This window comes from Nicotiana tabacum, chromosome 18 (assembly GCF_000715075.1).
Source record: "Nicotiana tabacum cultivar K326 chromosome 18, ASM71507v2, whole genome shotgun sequence".
NCBI lineage: Eukaryota > Viridiplantae > Streptophyta > Magnoliopsida > Solanales > Solanaceae > Nicotiana > Nicotiana tabacum.
In genome coordinates this window covers 7,555,641-7,579,402 of record NC_134097.1, presented here as the reverse complement: position 1 = coordinate 7,579,402, position 23,762 = coordinate 7,555,641, and the positions used below count along the sequence as shown (strand labels likewise).

Sequence of the window (23,762 nt, the reverse complement as noted above, 5' to 3'; positions counted from 1 at the left end):
TTATCATCCCCCAACGGAAGATCATGGGGGAATAGAGGTTCATCACGTGAGCTAATAATAGCTCCTCTCCCGTCTCCTGTCACAAACGTCGAAGACAAGCGATGTCCTTCACACGGAAGGGCTTACTTGTGCCAAACACACCTGGTAGCAGAGGCAGAACTCCATAATGACAGAGTCAAGCTCTCCACTCAAAGAAAACGCTCCCAAAGTGAAGAGATACGTATTAAAATACGTAAAACCCTACTTGGGTAAGGCTACCTGTTCTGCCAGATTATGAGTGATAATGACTCAATCCTAGCAACGATAGTCTCCCTTCACAGTAAGAATGCTGGAAGGACGGATGGAAGAAGGGTATCTGCCAATGTCCCATGTACGAGGGTTAGCAGAAGAAAATTTCTCTTCGAAGTCTTTAGTTGTGACAAGACTTTTGAGGATGATGGTGCTCATCGTAGAAGGAACAACCTCGTCGACTTTGCCTTTGTTCTTTGAGGAACTAGGATTTTTAGAAGAAGAAGTCATTCTGTATTAGAAAAGAAGGAAAAGTTTTTCTCTTAAGAAGAAAGTTAAAGAAAGGCTGGAGACAGAGTACGAGTTGAATGAAGAGAGTTTGAGAAAGTTTGAAGAATTATGAAGTGTGAATGAAGAAGTTTGATGCGTATAAGTAAAGGAATAAACGGCTAGAATCGTGGCCATAATTACCTCGATAACACGCAAAAGTGATGTTAAATCATGGGATGACGCGTGTTCGGGACATTAAATGCGGAGAGACGTACGTCTAATCAACCGTCAGAAAATTTTCCGGAGGGGTCAGTGAATTTCCTGCCAAAGAAGGTATTTCTACCAACTTTCCGGTAACACAAAGTTATGCCACCGGAAAGCAAGAGGACTATCTGTATATGGTAAAATATGTTTATATTAAATGATCGCACGAGGAAGTGACACGTAAACCCGAAGACGGAAGATAGTTGAAACCGAAAGCGACGATCTCATCTGTCACAGGAGAGAACGATACTCATAAAAATGAAATAAATATCTGCCAGCCGGTGACATTCAATAACAAATATTCTATAACATTAAGTACATGACCCGTTACAAGGAATATGACATTCACTGCCTACCGTTACACATTCTTCAGTGACCCTCATAATTGGCATTAAAAAGGGACTTGATCCTAGGACCTTGTTCCCTAGGTGCAGCTATAAATAGTGAGCTATATTATCATTGGAGGGACGAATTTTCTGGCAAAAACATGCTACATTCTATTTTAAAAAAAGGGCAGCCTGGTGTACTAAGCTCCCGCTATGCGCGAAGTCCGGGGAAAGACCGGACCACGAAGGCTACACTCTATTCAAAGCTGAATATAATTTTATCTTCTTGTTTAGTGATATCATTGTTGTGCCCAGAAACCTTGTTTCTGCATTTTCGTCTAATTTATCTATTATTTCAGGATCAAATTAATTCACTTTTCTATAAACCACGTATAAATTCAACTGTACCGTTTTACGGACAAACATATATAATACATAAATTATGCATATATTATACCTCTACGAGCTATTTTTAGTTTAAGTGGTAGGGTGATCGGCTATTTGGGTTGATTCTTCTTAATAATATTCAAGTATTGGTTAGAGCAAGTCATGATCAAAGTAAGAGCTTAGATAGTAGTAAAGGAAACTGATATTGCCTTTGGTTGGAAATATTTTCTTTTAAGACATACTTTTTGGTAATATTTTTCATCATACTAAACAATAATGGTGAAAATAATTGTTGGACTAAATTGTACATTTGAAAACCTGCAGGACCCTCTTGCAATGTTGGTCTTCCTTCACACGTATGGCACGTGGATAGCACAACCCTTTTCCCAAGCAATCTCACCGATTCGATTTCATTGCAATGGAATCTACTTCTTTCATAAACCCTAGTTGAATTTGAGAAGAAAATTGGAGAGATTTAGACAAAAATGGTGGGTACAAATTTGAAAGCAGAGACTATAAAGCTTATGGATCAAAGAGCAAATACAGAAGCTGAAATGGAGATTATTATTCAGCGCCTTTGCCAACCTGGTGGCCCTGGACTCTCAGGCAACCTTGTTGATTCTGAGGCAATTCTAACTCGTCTAATACTTTTTATTTTCTTGCCTTTTTTGTAATGATATTTTCTTGATTTTTTTTTTTTGAATGATTGTGATGTCCGAGTCTTGCTTCCATCTCTATTAGCTATGTACCAGCTAACTTTGTATACCAAGACTTGAACAGAGAAAAAATCACCTATTTTCCTGGTTTTTACCCCTTTAAAAATCTTGGCTTGTTTATTTTAGTGAAATGAGCCGAGGGTCGCGTACATACTATACTCCCAGACACCACGTGTCGGAATATACTGGGAATGTTGTTGTTTATTTTAGTTAAGATTGAATCTTTTTGTGATCTTATGTTGGTATTGTTAATGTTGAAAGGAACTGTATTGTTTTGTGTTTTGTATCTGACTGGTGGTTTTTTTTTTTCCTTTTTTATTTTTGTTTGTGATTTGATGTCTGTTTTGTCTATAAAAACTGAAACTTGAAGGTAATGCAGGGGTTCCCAAGAACTGATATTGATATTCCAACTGTACGGGCTGACCGGCGTAGGCTTGCAGGTATGAACATAAACTCCTATTTATTACTCTTCTCCGTCCTATTTTATGTGACACTATTATTAGTTTGTTCTGAAAAGAATGACACGTTTCAATATTTGTAAACAATTTAACTTTAAATGTTCCATTTCCTTTAATGAAAAGCTTTATTGAACCACATAAATGTTATTACATCTTTAAGACCATAAGTTTTAAAAGTTTTTATAGCCAGATAAATATTGTGGTATGTTTAGGACCACAAGTTGCAGAAGTCGTACTTTCTTTCTTATACTCCTGGACAAGTCAAACTACATCACATAAATTTGAAACGAGGGGGATGTTTTTTCATTGGACATACTGGGGTTTGTTTTTTTATAAGAATGTGTCTGGTTTTGTTAAGTTTTAGTCAGTGATGTTGCTTCGGACTTGAGTTTGATGTCATAACTTAGTGGAAATTCTGACTGATATCTGTGTAGTATGTTTTGAGGAAGTACACTTTGTTTTGATAAGTGTGGTGTCTGGGTCAGCTTGAATGAACCTCGAGTATTCCATTGAGTACCTTCCACCTCATCTGATAATTCTACCCTCCAACAGTTGGGCAGATGGGAGAAATCACCTAGCTTTTTTGTTTCTGTTGGGACTTCAACCTTGGTCTCCTTTAATTTTCATACATAGGCCACAGCCACACCATTTGGTTTATTTTCCAAATTGGAACTGAAATTTTAAACTCAGTTTTATTGTCCAAATTATTGATTCTGTGCCTCCAGAAGACCAGAACTACTTGCTTAGTCTAAGGAAGCAGAAAAATGAACATGTTAATATTCAGAAATAAGGAGCTCACTGTAGATCTTAAGGTTCTTGGCTTTTAACCGTGAAAAGAGACATATTTGCGTATCAAGTTAACTAGTCAGGTAACTGTGTGAACGTGCAAAGTATAGGTAATCTTTTTTGTGCACCGAAGTCGTAGGTGTTGTTGATCAGGTTACCTAAAGTTAGTATTTGAGTTTTCTAATCTATCTGGTATATCCCATCTGGTAACCTGCAGTTCTGCAATGAATGCAAGGTATATGCTTGTCATCTATATCATCCTAACGTATGGATTGAGAAAGAATTACTGCTGGTAATATTTAATTATACTGAAACGTGTCATGTTTTGCACATTGATTGCTGCAACATCAGAGCTCCAGCAAATTTCTATAATGTCATATAATTTGTTGGTATTGTTTCCAGCACTGCTCATGTTTAGCAGCAATTTAGTAAATGAACATTTTTCAGCTCGTCTCTAAACTGTGCAGTTTTTCCACCCTGCAGAGCTACGTAATGATCACAAGATTATGACAGAAAAAATAGACCAAAATATTCAAGTTCTGCATTCAGCACGGCTTGCTTCTACACCTTCTTCTGTCAAAGACTCAGGTACGTGAGCTGGATCATAATAAACAACTTTTTCATAAGAACGTCGTCCTACTTCTACTGAAAAGATCTCTAGTTTTATTAGAGAAGTTCAGTAGAGTTTTTTATTTGCACTTTTTATGCATTGTTGAAATGGTTGTTGGTTGCTGTCGCTTTAGTCATGCATGAAAAACTCGAACAAAATAAAGATTTCCAGTTTCATATAATGCTCCGATGCATCCTCATCCAGCAACTTTACCCCTCTCTCGACAGGCAGGAAGTGAGAGTGACAGTTCTATGTGCAATAATAAAACCTTTCCTTACGCATCAGTTGTTTTTAGTAGAGCTGGCTCCCTTGATATATATATATATATTTTTCACTGCTAGCTGATTTATATATCTCGTGCTTTACCATCATCCTCATGATGCTGTACATTGTAATTAGGATTTCTACGAAAATGCTTATCCCACTGACATATTATATCTTGTGTATATGCTTCTGCATCTAAGCCTGTGTTTGCCCGGAAGTTGTCACCCCATCCTCCTATTTGGCTTATTTTCTAGTTACTTGCTCAGTTCATACTACTAATGAATTCTATCTTAAACATCCATGTGCATGCCAAGATCACTACACATAAGGGTACTTCGAATTATTTTGTAGTAGTTGATATAGGTATAAGCTATTCTAAAGTTCACCTAAATTGCTATACGTCACCGTTGAAAGTTTTCATTTTCATGTAGCAAAATGTCTTATGCAAGGTCCTGACAGCAATTTTTTCATTCTTCCAAAATGACACTTCTGCTTCAGGTGTTCATGTATCTGCCGTCAATATTACTTCCTCATCATCTCCAGATAATTATATTGCGACAGCTGCTCCGAGTTCTATGGATGTGGATGTAGTTGTCAGCAGACCCTTTGCGGTGATTGATGAAATAACTGAGGCATCTCCAGCAGCCGAAGACGGGTTACAACTTGGAGACCAGGTTATGAAATTTGGGAATGTTGAGTCAGGTGAGAACCTGTTACAGCGACTTGCTGCCGAAGCACAGACAAACCAGGGGTGTGCAGTGTCCATGAAAGTTATGAGGCAAGGTGCTATCGTTAACTTACAAGTGATGCCAAGAATGTGGCAAGGTCGTGGCCTGCTAGGGTATGTTTCTTTTTCCTTGTTAATCCATGAGTAGAATCTACTTGCGTGTAATGTCATTAACTTGTAATCTGTTATTATCTATAGATGCCATTTCCGGATCTTATATTGAGTTTGTCGACTGGAGGACTGCACCAAATGATATGTCACAAAGAGTTGATATGAAGAAGAATTCATCGACGTCTTTTTAAACATCGTGTGTTTTCTGTTTGGTGTATGAACGCAAAATGATGTAGCGTGGATCATTGCTTTCAAACAGCTATTTACACTCAATTGCATCATATAATTATTTTTCTTGTTTAATACAAATGCTTGTTAACCTTGGGTGCCCAGGGTCATGTATTTTCCTGGATTTGTATCAGGAGTTTCTTTATCACCTTTGGTGTTCCTGTTGAGGTTCCATTTTTGTAGCTTATTTCATAGGCACCAGAGTTTAACATAATCTTTTTTAGTTAAGCTCTGATGCATTTGCTCAAAATAATTCTTGACCCCAGCTTGAGCTGTAGCATAATTAAAACATAGTTGTTCTACTATGTGACTTCGATTGAGTGAAAGCTTAAATATTAACAAGCATGGAATCAACCATTTAAGCTTGCATCAGGATAGGTTATCTACTTCAGACCTCCGTCGGTTTCGGCCCTTTCTCGGTCCTTGCGTGAATGCGAGATGCTTCGTGCTTGATACTTACATCAGGATGGGTTGCCTGCATCACACCCCCATCTGGTGCTTGCATTAGGATGGGTTGCCTGCATCACAGCCCCATCTGATGCGGCCCTTTCCCGGACCTGCTTGAATATGAGATGTTTCGTGCATCAGACTGCCATTTTTATTTTCTAGTTGTTTTCTTAATTATAACTAACGTGTCTTCAAGATCACAGTGCAATAAAAGGCTTATAGCTTGTTTGGCCAAGTTTCTCCAAGGCCAAAAACTTTTTTTTTTATTTTAAAAAAGTATTTTTTTTAAAGTTGAAGTGTTTGGTCAAGCTTTTAGAAAAAAAAACGCATTTGAGTAGAAGCAGAAAAAAGTAGTTTCTCCTCTGAAACTTTTTTGAAAAGCACTTTTAGAAAAATATACTTAGAAACATTTTTTTACAGCTTGGCCAAACATTAATTGATGCTCAGAAGTGCTTTTTAAGTTAATAAGCCAAACAAAAACGGCTTCTCACCAAAAGTATTTTTTAAAAAAACGTTTTTAAGAAAAAGTACTTCTCAAAATATGTTATTTTATAAGCTTGGCCAAACAAGCTATTAGACAAGTTAGAGGAAATGCATAAACTGGGGGGTGCAGTTTGACAATTGCCTCGGGACTATTGTTAAAGGCCATAACACAAACTTAAGTTTTATTTCTTGAATCCTTTTAAAAAAAAAAACTAACCAAGCAAACCCAACTGCAAAAAGGATTCAAGTTATATTGGGAGTTTCTCGTGCGATAAATATGGATTCGATTTCCCCTCCCCTTAGTGGGCGTTAAAATTCCAAAATTGAGGGGGGGGGGGGGGAATTTTTCATGTGAAAATAGTATTTGAAATTTAGAGTTGTGTTTGAACATGGATATAATTTTGGGTTGTTTTTGAAGTTTTGTAAGCGATTTGAGTGAAAATTTTGAAAAACAATTTTTTTGAATTTTTCAAATTTTCGAAAATTTCTAAAATGCATCTTCAAGTTAAAATTGAAAATTTTATGAAGAAGCGCTGATTTCGAAAAAAGTAAAAAAAATTTGAAAAAAAGGAAAAAATTTCTTATGTCCAAATGGGCGTCTCACCCTTTCCTCATTGTTAATCTAAGCTTAACAGCTATAGCAGGTTACTTACCATCTTTTCGGGATTACTAATCCACCGTTATTATAGACAATTATCTATAGATGGTTTTTACTAGTATGGTGATGTAAAAATTGTTTGTTGTATGTATAAATACTACTCCTCTTGCTTTATATTTTTTGTTGTTTAAGGCTTTGAGAAGTAATTGGATATTAACTCCTATAATGATCTATGTAACCAACTTTAGTAACATCAAATTTTAGCCCTAAATCAACTTACTTAACCTCAAAGTTAAGAAGTGCACTTTGTTTTTCAATTACCCTATTTGTACTACTTTCACAAACTTCACCAACCTACAAAGATTCTTTCCACAAACATATCACATAGTACATCCTTCTCTATTAGATGGAGTTTTAGAGGTTGGAATAGATACCTATATTGGAAATTAAGAGTAACTTTATCATATATGAGAGGCATTAATGATGATTTTCACACCTAGGTATTTAGGTGACATGTTTATTGCTTTCTTTCTTGAGCCGAGGATCTTTCGGAAACAGCCTCTCTATTCCCTCGGAGAAGATCTGCGTACACACTACCCTCCCCAGACTCCACTAGTGAGATTTCATTGTGTCGTTGTTGTTGTTGTTGTTGTTTATTGCTTCCTTCGGCAATTTTTGTGATCGTATATTTTAGAGGCGGATTCAAAATTTAACTTTAATGAATTCAATCTTTAAGGTTCTTATTACACTGAACTCTTTGCATTTCGGAAAGTTGTGAATCAGAATTTAATATATGTTAGAATTTAGTAATTTTTGAATTATCATAAATTAAGCATAAAATGGAAATTAGCACCTTAAACATTTTTGACAATGAGTGTCACTTTCTATTTTCCATCAACCTATCGTGTGACGATTTATGCAAACAATGTGGCATTTGTTTTTTTCAATTTGGCATTTTGTGCTTCTATCTTATAAAATGCTTACTAGCCTAGCAATCTGCCACTCATTCTTGCTAATTCTTTCTCTCATCATCAGTCTGCCACCACAACGATATAAAAAAGAAAGAAGATATTTTTGTTACAATGAATAAAATGTTTTTACTTATAACCTTCTAGATTTTCGACCCTCCAAGTTAGTGTTGGGCCATAGATTTTCAAATTTATTTTAAAAAATTTGATTTGGGTGAAGTTTGGTTTGAACATGAAAATGTGTTTGGACATCTGTTTTGGGTGAAGTTTGGCTTGAAAAAACATGAAACATAACTTATACCCACAAGTTCTAAAAACTATCACAAATACCCAACAGTACCATTATCAATAACATTCATTATATTATCGCAAACCATAGTCCTGAACATAAATAAATTTGATACAAAATTATCATTTTTATAATGAATACATGATACAATATCAGATGACCGAGAAGACGAAGCAATATTGTTACAAAATAATAAATGGTGGGCTCATTTATAAAATACAAAAAGTTTGGGATAATTTTTAAAAAATATAATATTGATATTTTGGCTAAGCTGATTTTGGGATCTGGGATTTGGGATTTGGACAAAATGTAGGCAAAATCTATGGCCAAACATGTGTTTGCCAAATAAAACCCAAATTTATTTTTGGCAAAATCTATGGCCAAACGAGTCCCAAATATGAAGGGAAAATATTTAGAACCCGTTTGGACATAAAAAAGTTTTCACTTTTTTTCGAAATCAGCGTTTGGTCATAAATTTTTCAATCTTCACTTGAAAATACATTTTAAAATTTTTCGAAATTTTGAAAAACTCCAAAAAGTTATTTTTCAAAATTTTCACTCAGATCACTCACAAAACTTCAAAAACAACTCAAAATTATATTCATGTCCAAACACAACTCTAATTTTTAAATACCATTTTCACTTAAAAATATTTTTTACTTTTTTAAAAAAAATTTACAATTCTTTTATCCAAACGCCCACTAAGTATTGGGGAAAACAAGAAATTGCTTTCTATGTGTCATTGGTTGAGAAGGTTCCTATTTGAATCATTCAAAATTAAGAAAAACATGGAATTAGCAACGACTGTCACTTACTATTTCGGTCCTGGATTTAGATTTTTCAATTATCAAACCAAACAATAAATGGTGTGAGGGTTTTTAATTTATAAACTAAACAAATAAAATTGGATTTTTTAATCTCGGGTTTTCTCGAGTTTACGGGTTTCTTCCCGGTAAAGTTTTCATAGCATAAAATATGTAACTTGTGCTCCAAATATTTCTTAAGTCCTAGTAAAATACAACTATATAACGTGTTTTACAAGAAACTAATACAATAATATGAGATAAGTCATAGTATTATACTAAAATATTCAATAACAAAGATAAAATAATAAAATTACATAAAACAAATATTGCTAACTAATAAGCCATAATGAAAATTAACATAATCTAAAAATACTATATAGATCATGCTAAAATAAGTATAGCTAATAAGTACTAATATTAATTACATAAGTAAGCACTAAAGAAAAAGATAAACTAAGTTATGCATTTTCATTATAAACCAATGTAAAACTAAAATAATTATCCAACACTTTCGTCATTTCTAGTATTGAATTGAATTTTTTTTGTTAGTATTAGTATTGATTTGAACTTTGTTTGAGTTACTACATTTATGAGCTATAAAATTTATTTACCATTCAAAAATGTTAAGCCTAAACTTGAAAATAATACGTTAAAAGATAAAACTATGAAAAAATTTAAGAAATATTTATAAATTATATTATAATAAATATTTATATGTATAAAATATTTTTAAAAATTATATAAATGTACTATCGGGTTGGTTTAGTTTCGGTTTGACTTTTTTTTAGTTAAAACCAAACCAAACCAAACCAATATATTCACATTTTAGTTGTTCACATGAGGAAACAAGTGCAGGACTCCTCAACCTAGCTTGAACAAATATATTTCCTCATTTTTAATTTATTTCTTTCCCACAAATAATACATCTCCGACCATGAATTTAGAAGTGTATAGCAACTCAAATTATGTTCACATTTTAGTTGTTCAAATATATATTCTCAAGTTTGTGGATAATTATCTCTTTATAGCTTGTTTCATAAAGTTAATCCTCATTAATTTGAAGTGCAATCTCTTTTGTTTTTACTATAGTTATAGTAATTAAATTTAGTCATTCAAAACTCATCATGTGTTTAGTTATATAGTGATAATGGCAACGAATTTCTCTAGGTTGTTTAAATTTGAAAGAAGTGAAAGAATTTTTCGGGTGTTCAACATATGTTATATACCTCTAAAACCTAATATTTTATCTATATACATAGTTAATCTTTCGACTTAGGGTCCGAAAAAGGGCCACATCCCAAGCGGGTGTGATGTAGGTAATCTGTCATGATGCAAACATCAACGGCTGATTCCACGGCTCGTACCTGTGATCTATAAGTCACATAGAGACAATTTTACCGTTGCTCCAAGGCTCCACTGCAATTAAGAGTGGAAAACGGACGGGGCGGGTAAGATATGGTTCGGGTCGAAAACGGGTAATGAAAAAATGAATAAATTATCCGACCCGACCCATATTTAATACGGATAAAAAATGGGTTAACCGATGGATAATATGGGTAACCATATTATCCATGGCTTCTTGAATATGAATACTTTTGGGAGAATTCCTAGTCTCCCAAACTTGTGGAAGCCCCAATTTGAGGCTTTACTAATGTAAAAGTTAAACTCATTAGTTATCCATTGGTTACTCATTGGTTATCCATTTTCTAAATGGATAATATGGTTCTTATCCATATATTTGACCCATTTTTAAAAAATTCACTATCCAACCCATTTTTTAGAGGATAATATGAGTGGTTAAATGTGTTCTTTTAACCATTTTGTCACCCCTAACTCCAACTAATAAAATGCTAAGTTGACAAAGTTACCCTCCGGTCCAACCATACCCGGTTCAGCAGTCCTAAAACCGGTTCTCCGGTCTGCAATCAACACCAACAAGAACCCCCTCCAATTCATTTCACTCTCTTTCAAGTTTCAACTCCAAGAAAGAAGAAAAAGCAGGAAGCTCCCTTTCCCACTAGCAAATTCAAAATCAAATCTTTTCATGTTCCCAATATTTTCTTTTCCCTCTTAACTTTCCCTGAAAATGTAGTAGTAGTAGTGAAAGTAAAACCAAGAAAAGAAAAAAAGAAAAGAAAAGCATGATTATTAATGTAATGATCACTTTATAGTGTCAGCTTTTTTATTTCATTCACAGAATGATGAAGTTCTAAAATGACAAAGTCTCAGTTCATCTCCTCTCTGCTAAAAGAAAGCAAAGAAAGAGAAAATGCAGTATTTTTTGGTACATTTTTTATTATGAAGTGTAGTTCTTTTATAGTATGTGTATTTTTGAAAATATAGGAACTTGAATCTTGTTTTTAGTGAAAAGTGGATGAGATTTTTCTTGTGCATTTGAATATTTATAGATATGTTGAATATTTAATTTAATGGGGTTTAAAGTTTGAATCTTTGATTGAAAAAAGGTTGTAAATTGAGATGTTTATTATGTTGGGTCAGCCTTTTCTTGAGATATTGAGTTTTCCTTCTATGAAAACACACTCACAGGCAGGGGAGCTAGAGTGTCGGGAGAAGGTTCGACCGAACCCAGTAACTTAGGTTCTAACCTTTTATTTGTCTTAAAAAATCCATTGAATATGTATAAATTATTAAACTATTAGAATCCCTAACTTGAAATTCCGGTTTCGCCAATGCTCACAGGCCAGAACTATCTCTTTTGCTACATTTTATATTATTAGTTTAGTTTTATGTAATATATGTATGTATGAAAATTTTGGAACTTGAATCTTGTCTTTAGTCAAAGGTGGATGAGATTTTAGTGTGCATTTGAGTATTAGTTTAATGGGGCTTAAAGTTTGAATCTTTGATTGGAAAATAAAAAAATGTAATTTGAGATGTTTGTGATGTTGGGTCAGCCTTTTCTTGATTTTTGAGTTTTCCTACTATGAAACCACACACACACACAGAGGCCAAAGATGTTCTTTATACATTTTCTATAACAAAGTTTAGTTCTTTCTAATATATGTATGTATGGAAATGTGGAAACTTTAATCTTGTCTTTAGTCAATTGTAGATGAGTTTTTTTGTGTGCATTTGAATGTTTATGGTGTATTGAACTTTTGACTTAATGGGGTTTAAAGTTTGAATCTTTGGTTGGAAAAAAATTGTAATTTGAGATGTTTATGATGTTGGGTCAGCCTTTTCATGAGATAATGAGTTTTACTGTTTTGGTAATTTCAGGGCCAACAGTTGAATTATCATTTCAGAGCTTTTAGGTTTAAGGGCTTATAATATGGCTTTGTGCAAGGAGGTTTCTGTGATGCAAATCTTGGTTTTCTGGTGGTTAATGGGCATATAAGTTATATTTACTTTCTGGATAAGATCCAAAGTTGTGTAAAGTGTAATTTTTCGGATTTTTCCAGTTGAATCTGTTGTCTATTAGGAGAGTTTTTTAAGCAATGTGGTGGTTTACTAAGATCTTAGGGGTTTCGCATAGTGATGTCGAGAATTTGGAGGGCTAAAGTTGAAATTGGTGAAGGAAGAAGGTAAGTTTGCATAAAATGCCAGGGGTTTCAAGAATAAGGTCAATGAATGTGGCTGATATAGAAGTAAGGCAAATCTTTGGACCAGCTGAGAATAAGGCACAGAGGTCACTTGGTTCAAGAAAACCAGTTTCAAAACCTATTAGGAAGGCAGAAAAGTCTACTGAGGAAGTTGAGGTGGTGGAGGATAAGAACGGTCGTCGATTATCACCTTTACTGCAATCTGTCAAAGTTCCTAAAATACTTCAGCGACAAGACTCGTTATTGCATTCGAGTCTGTCACTCAGTGCTTCATGTTCTTCTGATTATGTATCAGATTCTTCACCTGAAGGTTTACAATCAAAGAAAAGGTGTGCTTGGGTGACACCTAATACTGGTATTTTCTTGATTCTTTCATTTAGAAGATCCAGATTTTGATTTTTCGATACGCTTCTGATTTTATGTTTTCATGGTAGTTAAGAATTCCTTATATTAGAAGGTTTATTCATAGGCAGAGAACTGAAGTGTAGAAAAAAGAAAGGGCAGCTCGGTGCACTAAGCTCTAGATATGCGCGGGTCCGGAGAAGAGTCGGACCACAAGGGTCTATTGTACGCAGCCTTATCCTGCATTTCTGCGAGAGGCTGTTTTCACGACTCGAACCCGTAACCTCCTGGTCACATGACAACAACTTTACCAGTTACTGAAGTGTAGAGAAGTATTCAAATCTTTCTATGACTTGAAACCACATAAGAACTTACCCTAAGGTTTGTAGGGTTGCATAATTCCTTGGTTAACGTTAACATGTCGATTACTTTAACGTTAACATGTCGATTACTTTCTCCCAAAGCTATAGGAGACAATATATAATCTCTCTCAACCTTTTAAGTTCTGAAAAATAGTTCTGAAATTTGAATTTTGCGTTTTAGCATGTACTGCGGTCAGAGGCGGACTCAGGATTCGGCGGTCGTGGGGCACCATGACATTCAATATAAATTTATCTTTGCTCATAAAGATTGGTATGAGGGCCTATGCTAATATCTGACTATTTTTGTAAGACATTTGCAAGTATATATGGAGTTTTCGCCAAAGTTTTCGGGTACTGGTGACCCCTTAACTCATCATGTGCGTCCTCCTCTGACTGCGGTATCTTTTGCAGCAACTAATGTTAGATGAAATAGTAGAATACGTTACAAGTTCCAAACAGAGTTCTTTTCAATTTCTCAACTCCTTTCAAACTTTTCTTGTGTGAGAAAAGAGGTGTTATAGTCGGCACCTACAAGAAAAGTGTCATCGCATTTTCTCTAGTTATTTTTTTTTCGGTGTCTGTTGTCCTGAAAAATCAATGAATTTCTACTTCTCAGAGAACATAAAAAAGGCAGCCCGGTGCACAAAGCATTCCGCATTCACACAGGGTCCGGGGAAGGGTCGCACCCCAAGGGGTGTGTTGTAGACAACCTATATAGTGCAATATTTGGGGAATATATTTGTAGCCTAAAGTATAGCTTACAGGGTGTATATTTCCTCTTGTGTAGGACCCTTGAACTTTCAACTTCTTATACTGCCTTCCTTTTCAATCAGATCCATCTTACGCAAATTTCCATAATGAAGAATGGGGAATTCCAGTACATGATGATAAGTAAGGTTCCAGATTGCTGTTCGGAGCGTCCTTTACAAAATACAGACGCTAATTCTTGTTATATTAGTTCAGGAGATTATTTGAACTCCTTGTTCTTTGTGGAGCATTGGCTGAACTCACTTGGCCTTTCATTCTTAGCAAAAGACATATATTCAGGTACTCGTTGATAATTCTTTGCTTTAAACTATTCATGTCATAGGTAGGATGATAAACTAACAATAACTTAGTTTTTTTCTCTTCTGCTCTAACTAATCGACTCTTCAATATACAAATCTTCTCCTTAACAAAAATATTTCTTGGTGCAGGGAAGTATTTGCAGATTTTGATCCTATAGCAGTGGCAAAATTGAATGAAAAGAAGATTTTAGTACCTAGAAGTGCAGCATGCTCACTACTATCAGAGTTGAAACTGCGAGCAGTAATTGAAAATGCTCGTCAAGTATCAAAGGTATATCCTTTCCCAGCGGCAAAGCCATGATTTGAAATTTATAGGTTTTGAACTTGCTACCGAACCAATAGCTCTTTTAGTTACTGCGTTCGCAATTAAATATTTATACATATTTAATAGATTTTTATTACATGTTGTGTCATTCGCTTCCGTTACCCTACTATATTGTTGTTGCTATTGTTTGTTGCTTTATTTTTACTGTTCCTTGAGCCGAGTCTATCGAAAACAGCCTCTTTACCTTTATAGGGTAGGTTAAGGTTTACGTACATACTACCCTCCCCATACCCTATTTATGAGACTACATTGGGTTTGTTATTGTTGTTGTTGTTGTTGGTGGTGGTGGTGGTGGTGTACATATTTAATAGATTTCTTAATGCAAAAACAGGGTGTAAGCAAAACCTACTGGGTTTGTCCAAATCCATAAACAATACACTACCTCCGCCCCTATCCGTTGCTCTTTATTCAGTTAGCTTTTGTAAATACCTACCTCGACTGTACTTGCACTCGTGTTCTAACTAATTTAGAGGTACAATGTCTAATAAAACTGTTAATAGAGTCAAAAACTTCTAGCTGTTAAAATATTTCAGTAGTTATTGCAACTAAATTTGTGCATGTTTTGCTCGTATCAGATCATTGATGAATTTGGGTCATTTGACAAGTATATCTGGAGCTTTGTGAACCACAAGCCTATAGTTGGCAGATTCCGATAACAAATGACCATCTTATTAGCTGCTTCAGATTTCAGGACTGTGTGGCAGCTGCTGAAGGAAAACAATAGGATCTAAACGAAGATAATTATACTGAGGTAGCAAAAGCAAATGAAGCCATTGAAGCAAAGAAGTGTAGATCGATCGATGAACTGAGTTTCTCATTGGTGTGATTGAGCCATTGTGCATTTTAATGAGACAATTCAGAGCTTACTTGGTCTATCGTAAACAATCTCTTTACCTTCCCAGGGTAAGGGTAAGGTCTGCGTACACACTACCCTTTCCAGACCCCACTTGTGAGATTCAAATGGGTTGTTGTTGTTGTAATTCAGCGCTTACTTGTAACATCTGGTGATCATCTAAGCTCACACAGATTTAGTAGCAGAACTGGTCGTGTACAGAAACGACGTCGATTCCTCTGCATTATAGATTCTTAGATTTGTAGATTATTATTACTAGATGAAAATTGAGTTAAGTAGTGGTAACTTTTGTAGTGTACAGTGTGTAATGTTATTATTACAAGTTTACAACTTCAAATGCTACAATCTTAAACATCTTTTCTGAGTCTGGGAAAACAGAAAGTAAGACATTCTGTTATTGTTGTACCTGGAATTAAATATGCATCTATATGTAAGGGACTTATCTGTGTGATGGACAGCTCACAAAAACAATCACCATTCTCAACTATCTTTATAAAAAGGGGATGGATCTTTAATTTTGTGCCTAATGTTCAGGTCAAGATTACCAACTATAGAAGGGCCTTATATATTTAAAAGAAGAAGTCACAAGTCTCTACTACCTGTCATCTTTAGGGTTACAGCAAAATGGTAAGGACAGTACACATGAAGTGTCAATTAGGCGCATGTTACGAGTTTGAATCTTACCCGCTTAGTATTAAACAGGAATTGGGTAGAGGAGCGGACCCATAAATCGGGCTCGTGGGAGATTTCTCGATTATTGAGAAAAAGTCTCTCAGAGAGTTGTCTAATCATGCAGCTCTAGCTCACTGTGTTTTGCCAATTTCCAAACTGTTGGTTGGCCCCTTTATTCTTGAAATGGTAAATGGGAAGCAAATGGTTGTTGGAGATGGATTCAGAGTTTCCTTTTAAGCTGTCATCAAATATTTGCTTTCAAATCGACGAACATCAGAAGATATTTCTCTAAGTTCTATTTAAATTAGTTTGATCCGCAATAATTTACATAACCAGAGTATAAACTATCTATATTGGACGACTACAACCAATCTACTCAACCTATTGATAAACTGTAAGACTTTTAAAAAAAAGTACATGCTTCTTATTTCTACAAGAAAGCCCTATGACGGGAAACTAACTGAATGCAAGGGGAAAAAAAGGGGATAAAAATCAAAGCAACTAAACAATTTCAGCAAGGCTTTATTTCAAATCCAATACTCAACAGAGTTCGAGCCGACTCCATTGCCTTTTCTCCTCCAAGGTCCAACTTCTCACCTGTTAACGCACCTTCTTTATCAACGGACCATTGTGTGGTCGATTTTTGATGCTGTAGCAGTTCGGGTTTCTTAGCCTGCAGATTGGTAAAGGAAGCAGGGGCAGCAGCAGCAATAAGAGGTGCACTAGGTGGACTTTGACGCTTTTTTGGTACGGGCATGTCATGATCGTGTACTCCCTTATATGTTATTATCAATGCACTTGTGCTATCTATAGCTCTCTCAATGTGCTTTCGAACCGGACATCCAGCTGATGTACAGCGATAGTAGTTCCTAAAAGTCATCCAAATAAACAATTCAGAAACAGTACAGGAAAACGGAGGAAGAAAAATGGAGCACACCTTTGACCAAGATAAAGGGTTACTATAAAGTAGATAAAACAAGTAATATGTGAGTTATTTTTAGGTTTACAGAGGAATTACAACGCCATCTCCTTAATTGTCTACTCATAAGAGATGCTGTCAAGCTAGAATATACTTTGACAAGTTATTTTTCTTTGTTTGACTCAAGGCTTGGCATTTCTACTTCTTTTAACAAAGGACCAAATTGATGTTGCATAAGAAAAAATCCAAATTTCTAACTTAAAATGGAAAACGTGAAGGAAATTATTACATGAAGAAAGGCTAGATACACGGTGCAAGAAGAATAGCACCCGCCTTTAAAAAACAGGATAGGGTGCATACAATCAAGCATGAATCAAGGAATGCATTAATCTGGCATCAGTCTTTCTGGCAGAAAGAAAAACGATTATCAAGTGTAAAGCATGAAATAATATAGTACCTTGGGTGGGGATTTCCCTTCACCATTTTTTGTCCATACTTGCGCCATCTATAGCCATCACTTGAGATTCCTACATCACAAGCAGCATGCACCACAAGTTTGGGTTTCTTTCCAGGTCTAGAAACAGATTCGGAACTTGCGTCACTTTTCTTCAACCTGGAAACCATAGGTGAGTTTTGCAATCAATACTATGGTTTTGAACATCTGTAAGATGAAAGCCGGATCAATGATAATAACTAAATTACATACAAGAGAGAACTTGCCTCTTCTTTTGTTCAGGTTCATCACTGTGCTCCTCTTTAATAGTGATTTCAGTGTCAGTATCAGACCCACAAGAATCCTGATTTGCTTTCTCAGCAATTGGTGAAGTTTCTTGTAAATTTTCTTTTAAAGAGGACGGCACGGTCTCATTAAAACTTCTATTTGGACAAGCTATCATACGGCTGTCATTAGCAGGTGTAGGCAATACTACGGGCTTGCTTTCCTTTGAGCAATTTACTCTCGGGGGTGGATCATGATTGTGTTGACTTCTATAGATAATCTCCATCACACGATTAGTGTGATCAGAGCACTCAATCTTCTTGGCGCAACACTCAGAATGAGTGCATCGGTAATAACTTCGAGAACCTTGAGGAATTTTAACTTGCTTTTGACCATACTTCCGCCAATTGTACCCATCACGGGATGGTGTCTTCAGGACTGGCACAACAACCTTGGCATCGGAACTCTGCTTAGCCACTTCTTCTGTACTACCATTTACTACTGCTGACAATTGTCTTTCTGCTAGAGTTGGGCTCGGCAATGATGAAATGGACGGTGTAACAGATGTAGGGGACAGCTCCAATGAGGATGCTTCATCAGGCATACGTTGCTGATGTTGTGTTTGTACTTGAGCACTCAAAGTTTCAGGCCTGGTAACACTAATTTTATCCTGCATACAACATGAAATGACTCATTTGATGTCACCCCATCCCACAAACATACATATCCAGTTCCAACATTTGCCTGATTTAGCTTTTCAGTAAAAGTATAACATTATACACAGGAAAATAGAAAATCAGATACTCCGGAAAGCTAAATATATTACGAACCTACATAAGTAATTTGACTATATTCATTTATAACATCACATGATAATATTTTTGCAACTAGAGAAATTATGAATTACATTCAGTTTTGGAATTTCTCAAGTACATGTACAGTCATTCAAATGATTTCAATTGTCACCCCAAGCTCCGGAAACAAGAAAGCAGTTTTATTGTGAGATGCGATTCCTAGCCACCGTGGGAAGCAAGCTTGATTCATGATGACACTTCCAACTTCTATAAATTCTAAACATGCTTTATAATTTTGACCACTTTCCTTCTTTATATTCCTGGATCATTTTACTGAAATTATACTGGATGTCTCAACCACATGACCTGTTTTAACCAGTAAGTCCCTACTCTGAAGCTTAATCAGTTGAAAAATCCAGCACTTAATGACCAACCATTTTTTATTTCTGCTGGGATTTGAACCTTGTCTTCAAGGATTTCGCTTGCTTCATTCCCACTAGGCCACACCCTCAGATGTTCGTGTCAATTTAGAGAATACTTTGCTAATAATAAGAACCATTGACTTTTCCGTTTGATTTCAATTTCAGGGGAGAATTCTACAACTCAAAGCATGTAGAGTCCTGAATATAAGAGTTGATAAATAAATGACGAAGCATCACTAATGCTAAATAATTTAGAGAGATAAAAAGATGTTGCGGATAATGTATTCAAGAGCCAAAAAGATGAGTAAAAATATGAGCTTCACCTTTCACTAGGAAAAGCGGGAAAATAAGAAATAGAGAGTAAATGTGAATAAAACATTACTGTACTTAGAAAGGATTGAGACAGCTTTGTAAAGCAAAATGTTGGTTAGATGATTCTTAGGTAAGAGAGTTAAATTGTAAGTATAAATACATAAATCTATGTCCCTCTCAGGCAATTTAACATTTTCCGAGAGGTATTATTAACATACTTCAACATGATAACAAATTTAATAGTGAACAAACCAATTCTCACAGTAGCAAGTAGGGTGTTCAACAAAAAAACAGAAAATCCGACAAAAAACAACAAAAAAAAGCAACATGTAACTTTGATTTGATTCAGTTAGTGTTAAATTAAAAAGAAAAAAAACAATATTTGGTTTGATTTGGTTTAGTATTAAACAGAACTTCCGGTATTCGAATTATCGGCAGGGCTACACGATGGTGGAAGTAGAGTGGCTGGAGCTCCTCTCCTTACAGTCAAGTCAAGTGGCTTTCACTCCTTCAAATCAATTATATTGGGAGGCCTAACGAGTGACAATGGTTCACAGTCCGACTGCTAATTCAAGTTACCTTTCAAACAGACGAGATTCCGCATCTACTTATTCCGGGATGAAGACATGTCGGCCTTACGACTGCTAATTGAGGCCTAAACTTACTGCTTACTCAAACAATACCGGCTTGAACAAGGAAAGCGGTCCCTTACCTTCTCTATTTCCTTCCCGTAATCGAACCCGGTAATAAGATTTGAACATAGATTCATTCCCATCGATTGGATCCTACAGAGACCAAGAACAAGGACCGAGAGTAATAGGGAATTCGGGATAAAAAAGTGTGGATTATGAGAATTCGGGACCGAGGGGGTCCGGCTAAAAATAATTCAAAAAATATAAAAAAATGTCTGAATTATGAGAAATTTTGTCGAATACATATATATAGCTTGTAAAGTGTGGATTTCTTTTTTATTCTCAAGTTGTAGGTAAATAAATGATTGATTTCCTAGATAAGGTATGTTGTTTTCTTCAAATTTACCCTCGAAGAATCAAATTATATCTCGTCTCGAATTTTTCCGGCCGTCGCGGTCAAAGTACCCAAAATTGTTTGATCAGATCCGGTACGGATCCCATACCCACACCCATACTAGTGTCGTGTCGACACGGGTACGACACCTAAACTGCCATGTCGGAGCAACTTAGCCCCCCTAGACTTGTTTGAAACAATCCCCCTAAGTGCTAAGATGGCAAAGGAAGAGCGAGAAGCACAAAAAATGTTAAAACAATATTTTTCCACAAATGGAAAAAGAGAAGCACAAAACGGTGTGATCGATAGAGCATCCTACTAACAATTTTTCCACTTCTTAGTGGAATCCCCTTCGTAGACTACTGGCTTCCCATCACCTAATTACACTTCCCAATATCAACCATCAAGAAAAAGAAGGTATGAACTATGACGTCGTTCTACTCCATTTTCAACTCCTTCCTAACTTGATCTTTCAAGGCAAAACTATTCTGCAGCTTGCTACGTAAAACTCAACGTAAGGACAAAGGAAAACTTTAAAATTTTCAGCCGTTTTGTCACAGTACTTACTTATAGGCAAACATGTCACACTTTGGCCAAGTATCCTACAAAGAGACTCCAGAGAGCCAGAAGTACTAAAGAAATGGCCATAGGAATGGGCGGCATCATTACATCGTAAGATGTCTCGCCCGAATGAATTAGTTGGTACTAGAAATGTCAGAAAAAGTTAACGAAAGGAGTAATAAGAGGTGAAAAGGACGGAGACACTTCCCAACCAGAAAGAAGCGAGCGGTTTAGAAGTTCGGCCCGGTTTTTTTGGTGTCGTAGGGGAGGGATAGACCTTTCTAACGCATATTTAGTCGTACCGGCATGGCCCCACTTATTTGTTTTCGATCGGAGCATCAAGCAGCGCAACCCGGTTCTACTTGACTAAGCCCGTGCTCCTCCAAGGAGAAAGTTTGCTTTACCCAACTCCCTTTTTGATAACAAGGCAGAAATCCCCAACCCGACACTTGTTAGTTTCGAATGAAGAATGACAAGTGCCCTGCCCTAGCAGAATCACTGCAACCATGACATGTGCACAGGATCTTATATAAAACCGATAATCATGCATCCTATTTACCACATTAACCTCAAGAGATCTCAGCGCTCTACCTTGCAGAAATTTTTGGCTCTACCATAAACTGACATTTCAGTTTTAACCTCAAGAGATCTCAGCGCTCTACCTTGCAGAAATTTTTAGCAGAGTCTAACCTCCGTATCCTTATCATCCTAATAATCCACGTACATATCCTCTATTTTTCTTTATGCACATCTAGTAGACAAAAGCAGCGAGATCTAGTGCCCAAAGAGTGATTAAGCATTTACCTTGAATTTTCTAATTGCACATGTCTTACCCCTACGATGAATTGCCTCGGTATTTCTGTGCTACCATTCAAATACAGAGCTAACTTTTTCTTTTTTGAAAGTACCATTCAGATATGCAGCACAACTATGATTTTAACTAGTATAATTGAAAACTAAAACATTAAAATAAAAAATGTATGCTACCACGGCGGATCCACTCAAAGAACTCCCGAATCTCGAAATCTCCAGATAAACTGAAAACAATGCCAAACCAATAAATATCAAGTAAAAGCAAGAAAGCAAACCTTGATTTCTTTCGCTGGTTCAAACGGTGGCAGTGCATATTCCACTGGCACTTCTGTCAGATGATTCAACACAATAATTACAGACACATACACAAAAGGCAAGAAAAAATAATTTACATACAATTATATAAGCAAAAATAAAAAAGGAAAAAACCAAATGTATAAAAATACTCCTTTTTTCTAATTTATGCGAACTCATTTGACTGTCGGAAAATACTGGAAGGACGAGGAAATAAAATATCCCTGCCGATGTCAGAAAATAAGACTTTTGCAACTTGTGCTCTTTAAGCACATCGTAACAATTATAGTTACAAAGACTTTTGAAATCCGTGATCTTAAATATATCATAACATTTGTGGCTATAAAAACTTATTATTAAGGATAAATTGGAAAATTTACATTAACTGTATTCAGATTTAGAAAAGGATCATTCTTTTCAAGATGGACTAAGCAGGTAATCGGGTCACATAAACAGGGAGTAATAGTTTTGATCGTAGAAACCAAACATGAGCTAATAAACATACTACAAGTAGTTCTTTTCACAAATAAATAAAAAAAAGCAAAGTTAGAGAAAAAAGAAGGAATTATACAAAATTGGAAACAGTACCAGAAAGTTGGTGAGCGGAAGAGGAGTCAGTATCGAATTTGGATTGCACATCACTCTCAATTTGTTGTACGGATGAGTGAACAGTAGGATGAGCTAGGGTTTCTGACACTGAAATTTCCACCTTCGGTTCATGTAAACTCTCAATTCCACTCTCCTTACGTTCATCACCACCACCATCGAGTACTCCGCCGTCATGTACGGAGGAGTTATCGTTTTTGTTTTCTTCTGGATTTGAATTCTCGGCTCCGGCAGCTTTGGAGCTCTCGTTTTCTTCGTCCATGGCGGATTCCTGTGTGTGTGTGTGTGTGTGTGTGTGTGTGAGGAGAGGAAAATGAATAGAGGAAATGAAAGAGAGAGTAAAGGTTTTTGCAACGGAGAGCTTTTTTCTGTTTTTTATTCTTTTTTTATTTTTTATGTCTAACATTTCCTTTTTTACATAAAGTATGTGATGGTGACAAATATAAAATGGTTGCTATGAGCACTCCCCCCCTCTGAAATGACCACTTTAACCTTGAAGCTTTTCCTTTTTGTCATTTGGTAAATTTACTTTTTCTTTTTCCCTTCATTATTCTCTTCCAAAATAGAGGAATTTTCATAAAACACTATAGTTTAGTGCCTAGTAACTATAATTTATCTAATTACCATTCGTAACTACTATTTAATTGCTACTAACTTGCATCACTTGTATTCAGACGCGCATCAAATACAACATGTGTCAATTGTATTCATTCGTGCTAAGGCTATCCAACAGGAAGGGTCGGAATGGGAGGGGCCTGGCCTGGCCTTAAATGGGACGGGATAAGCGAGACGACCCGGTAGGCCCATCCCATCTCGTTTGTTAGTGAGATGGGACGTGAATGGTCGGTATGTGGACCCTTAGTGGGCCTTTTTTTTAAAAAAATATTTTAAATATTTAAGCATTAAATTCGTTAACGGCTAATTTTTTATAGATAGCAACAGTTATTTTTTTTTTTAAAGTTGACAATAACTAAATTTTTAAAGTTTACAACGGCTAATATTTTGACCTATTTAATAAACTTAAAACTTAATAAACTTTAAAGAAACTAAGTAAAGAATTATAAAATATTAAAATAAAAAAACTTGTAACGAAATATTTTAATAATTATAATAGACTTGTAATTTATTTAATATAATCTCAAGTTAT

The 23,762-nt window shown here is 35.7% G+C and overlaps 2 protein-coding genes and 1 pseudogene across 2 annotated transcripts; 2 read left to right on the top strand and 1 right to left on the bottom strand.

Moving 5' to 3' along the window:
* Window positions 1–1,865: 1,865 nt before the first annotated feature.
* Window positions 1,866–5,523, top strand: LOC107800024 (uncharacterized). Its single transcript, XM_016623165.2, has 5 exons — window positions 1,866–2,101; window positions 2,571–2,631; window positions 3,919–4,023; window positions 4,808–5,150; window positions 5,235–5,523. Exons 1-5 carry the CDS (start codon window positions 1,961–1,963, stop codon window positions 5,257–5,259), a joined length of 675 nt encoding a protein of 224 aa, XP_016478651.1. The 5' UTR covers window positions 1,866–1,960; the 3' UTR covers window positions 5,260–5,523.
* A 5,430-nt stretch (window positions 5,524–10,953) lies between these two features.
* LOC107800021 (uncharacterized) lies at window positions 10,954–15,860 on the top strand (annotated as a pseudogene).
* A 541-nt stretch (window positions 15,861–16,401) lies between these two features.
* On the bottom strand, window positions 16,402–23,010 carry LOC107800023 (putative WRKY transcription factor 32). The gene is made up of 5 exons (XM_016623164.2): window positions 22,598–23,010; window positions 21,991–22,043; window positions 17,790–18,457; window positions 17,527–17,682; window positions 16,402–17,019 (listed from the first exon to the last, which is right to left on the bottom strand). Exons 1-5 carry the CDS (start codon window positions 22,875–22,877, stop codon window positions 16,662–16,664), a joined length of 1,515 nt encoding a protein of 504 aa, XP_016478650.2. The 5' UTR covers window positions 22,878–23,010; the 3' UTR covers window positions 16,402–16,661.
* Between the last annotated feature and the right edge of the window lie 752 nt (window positions 23,011–23,762).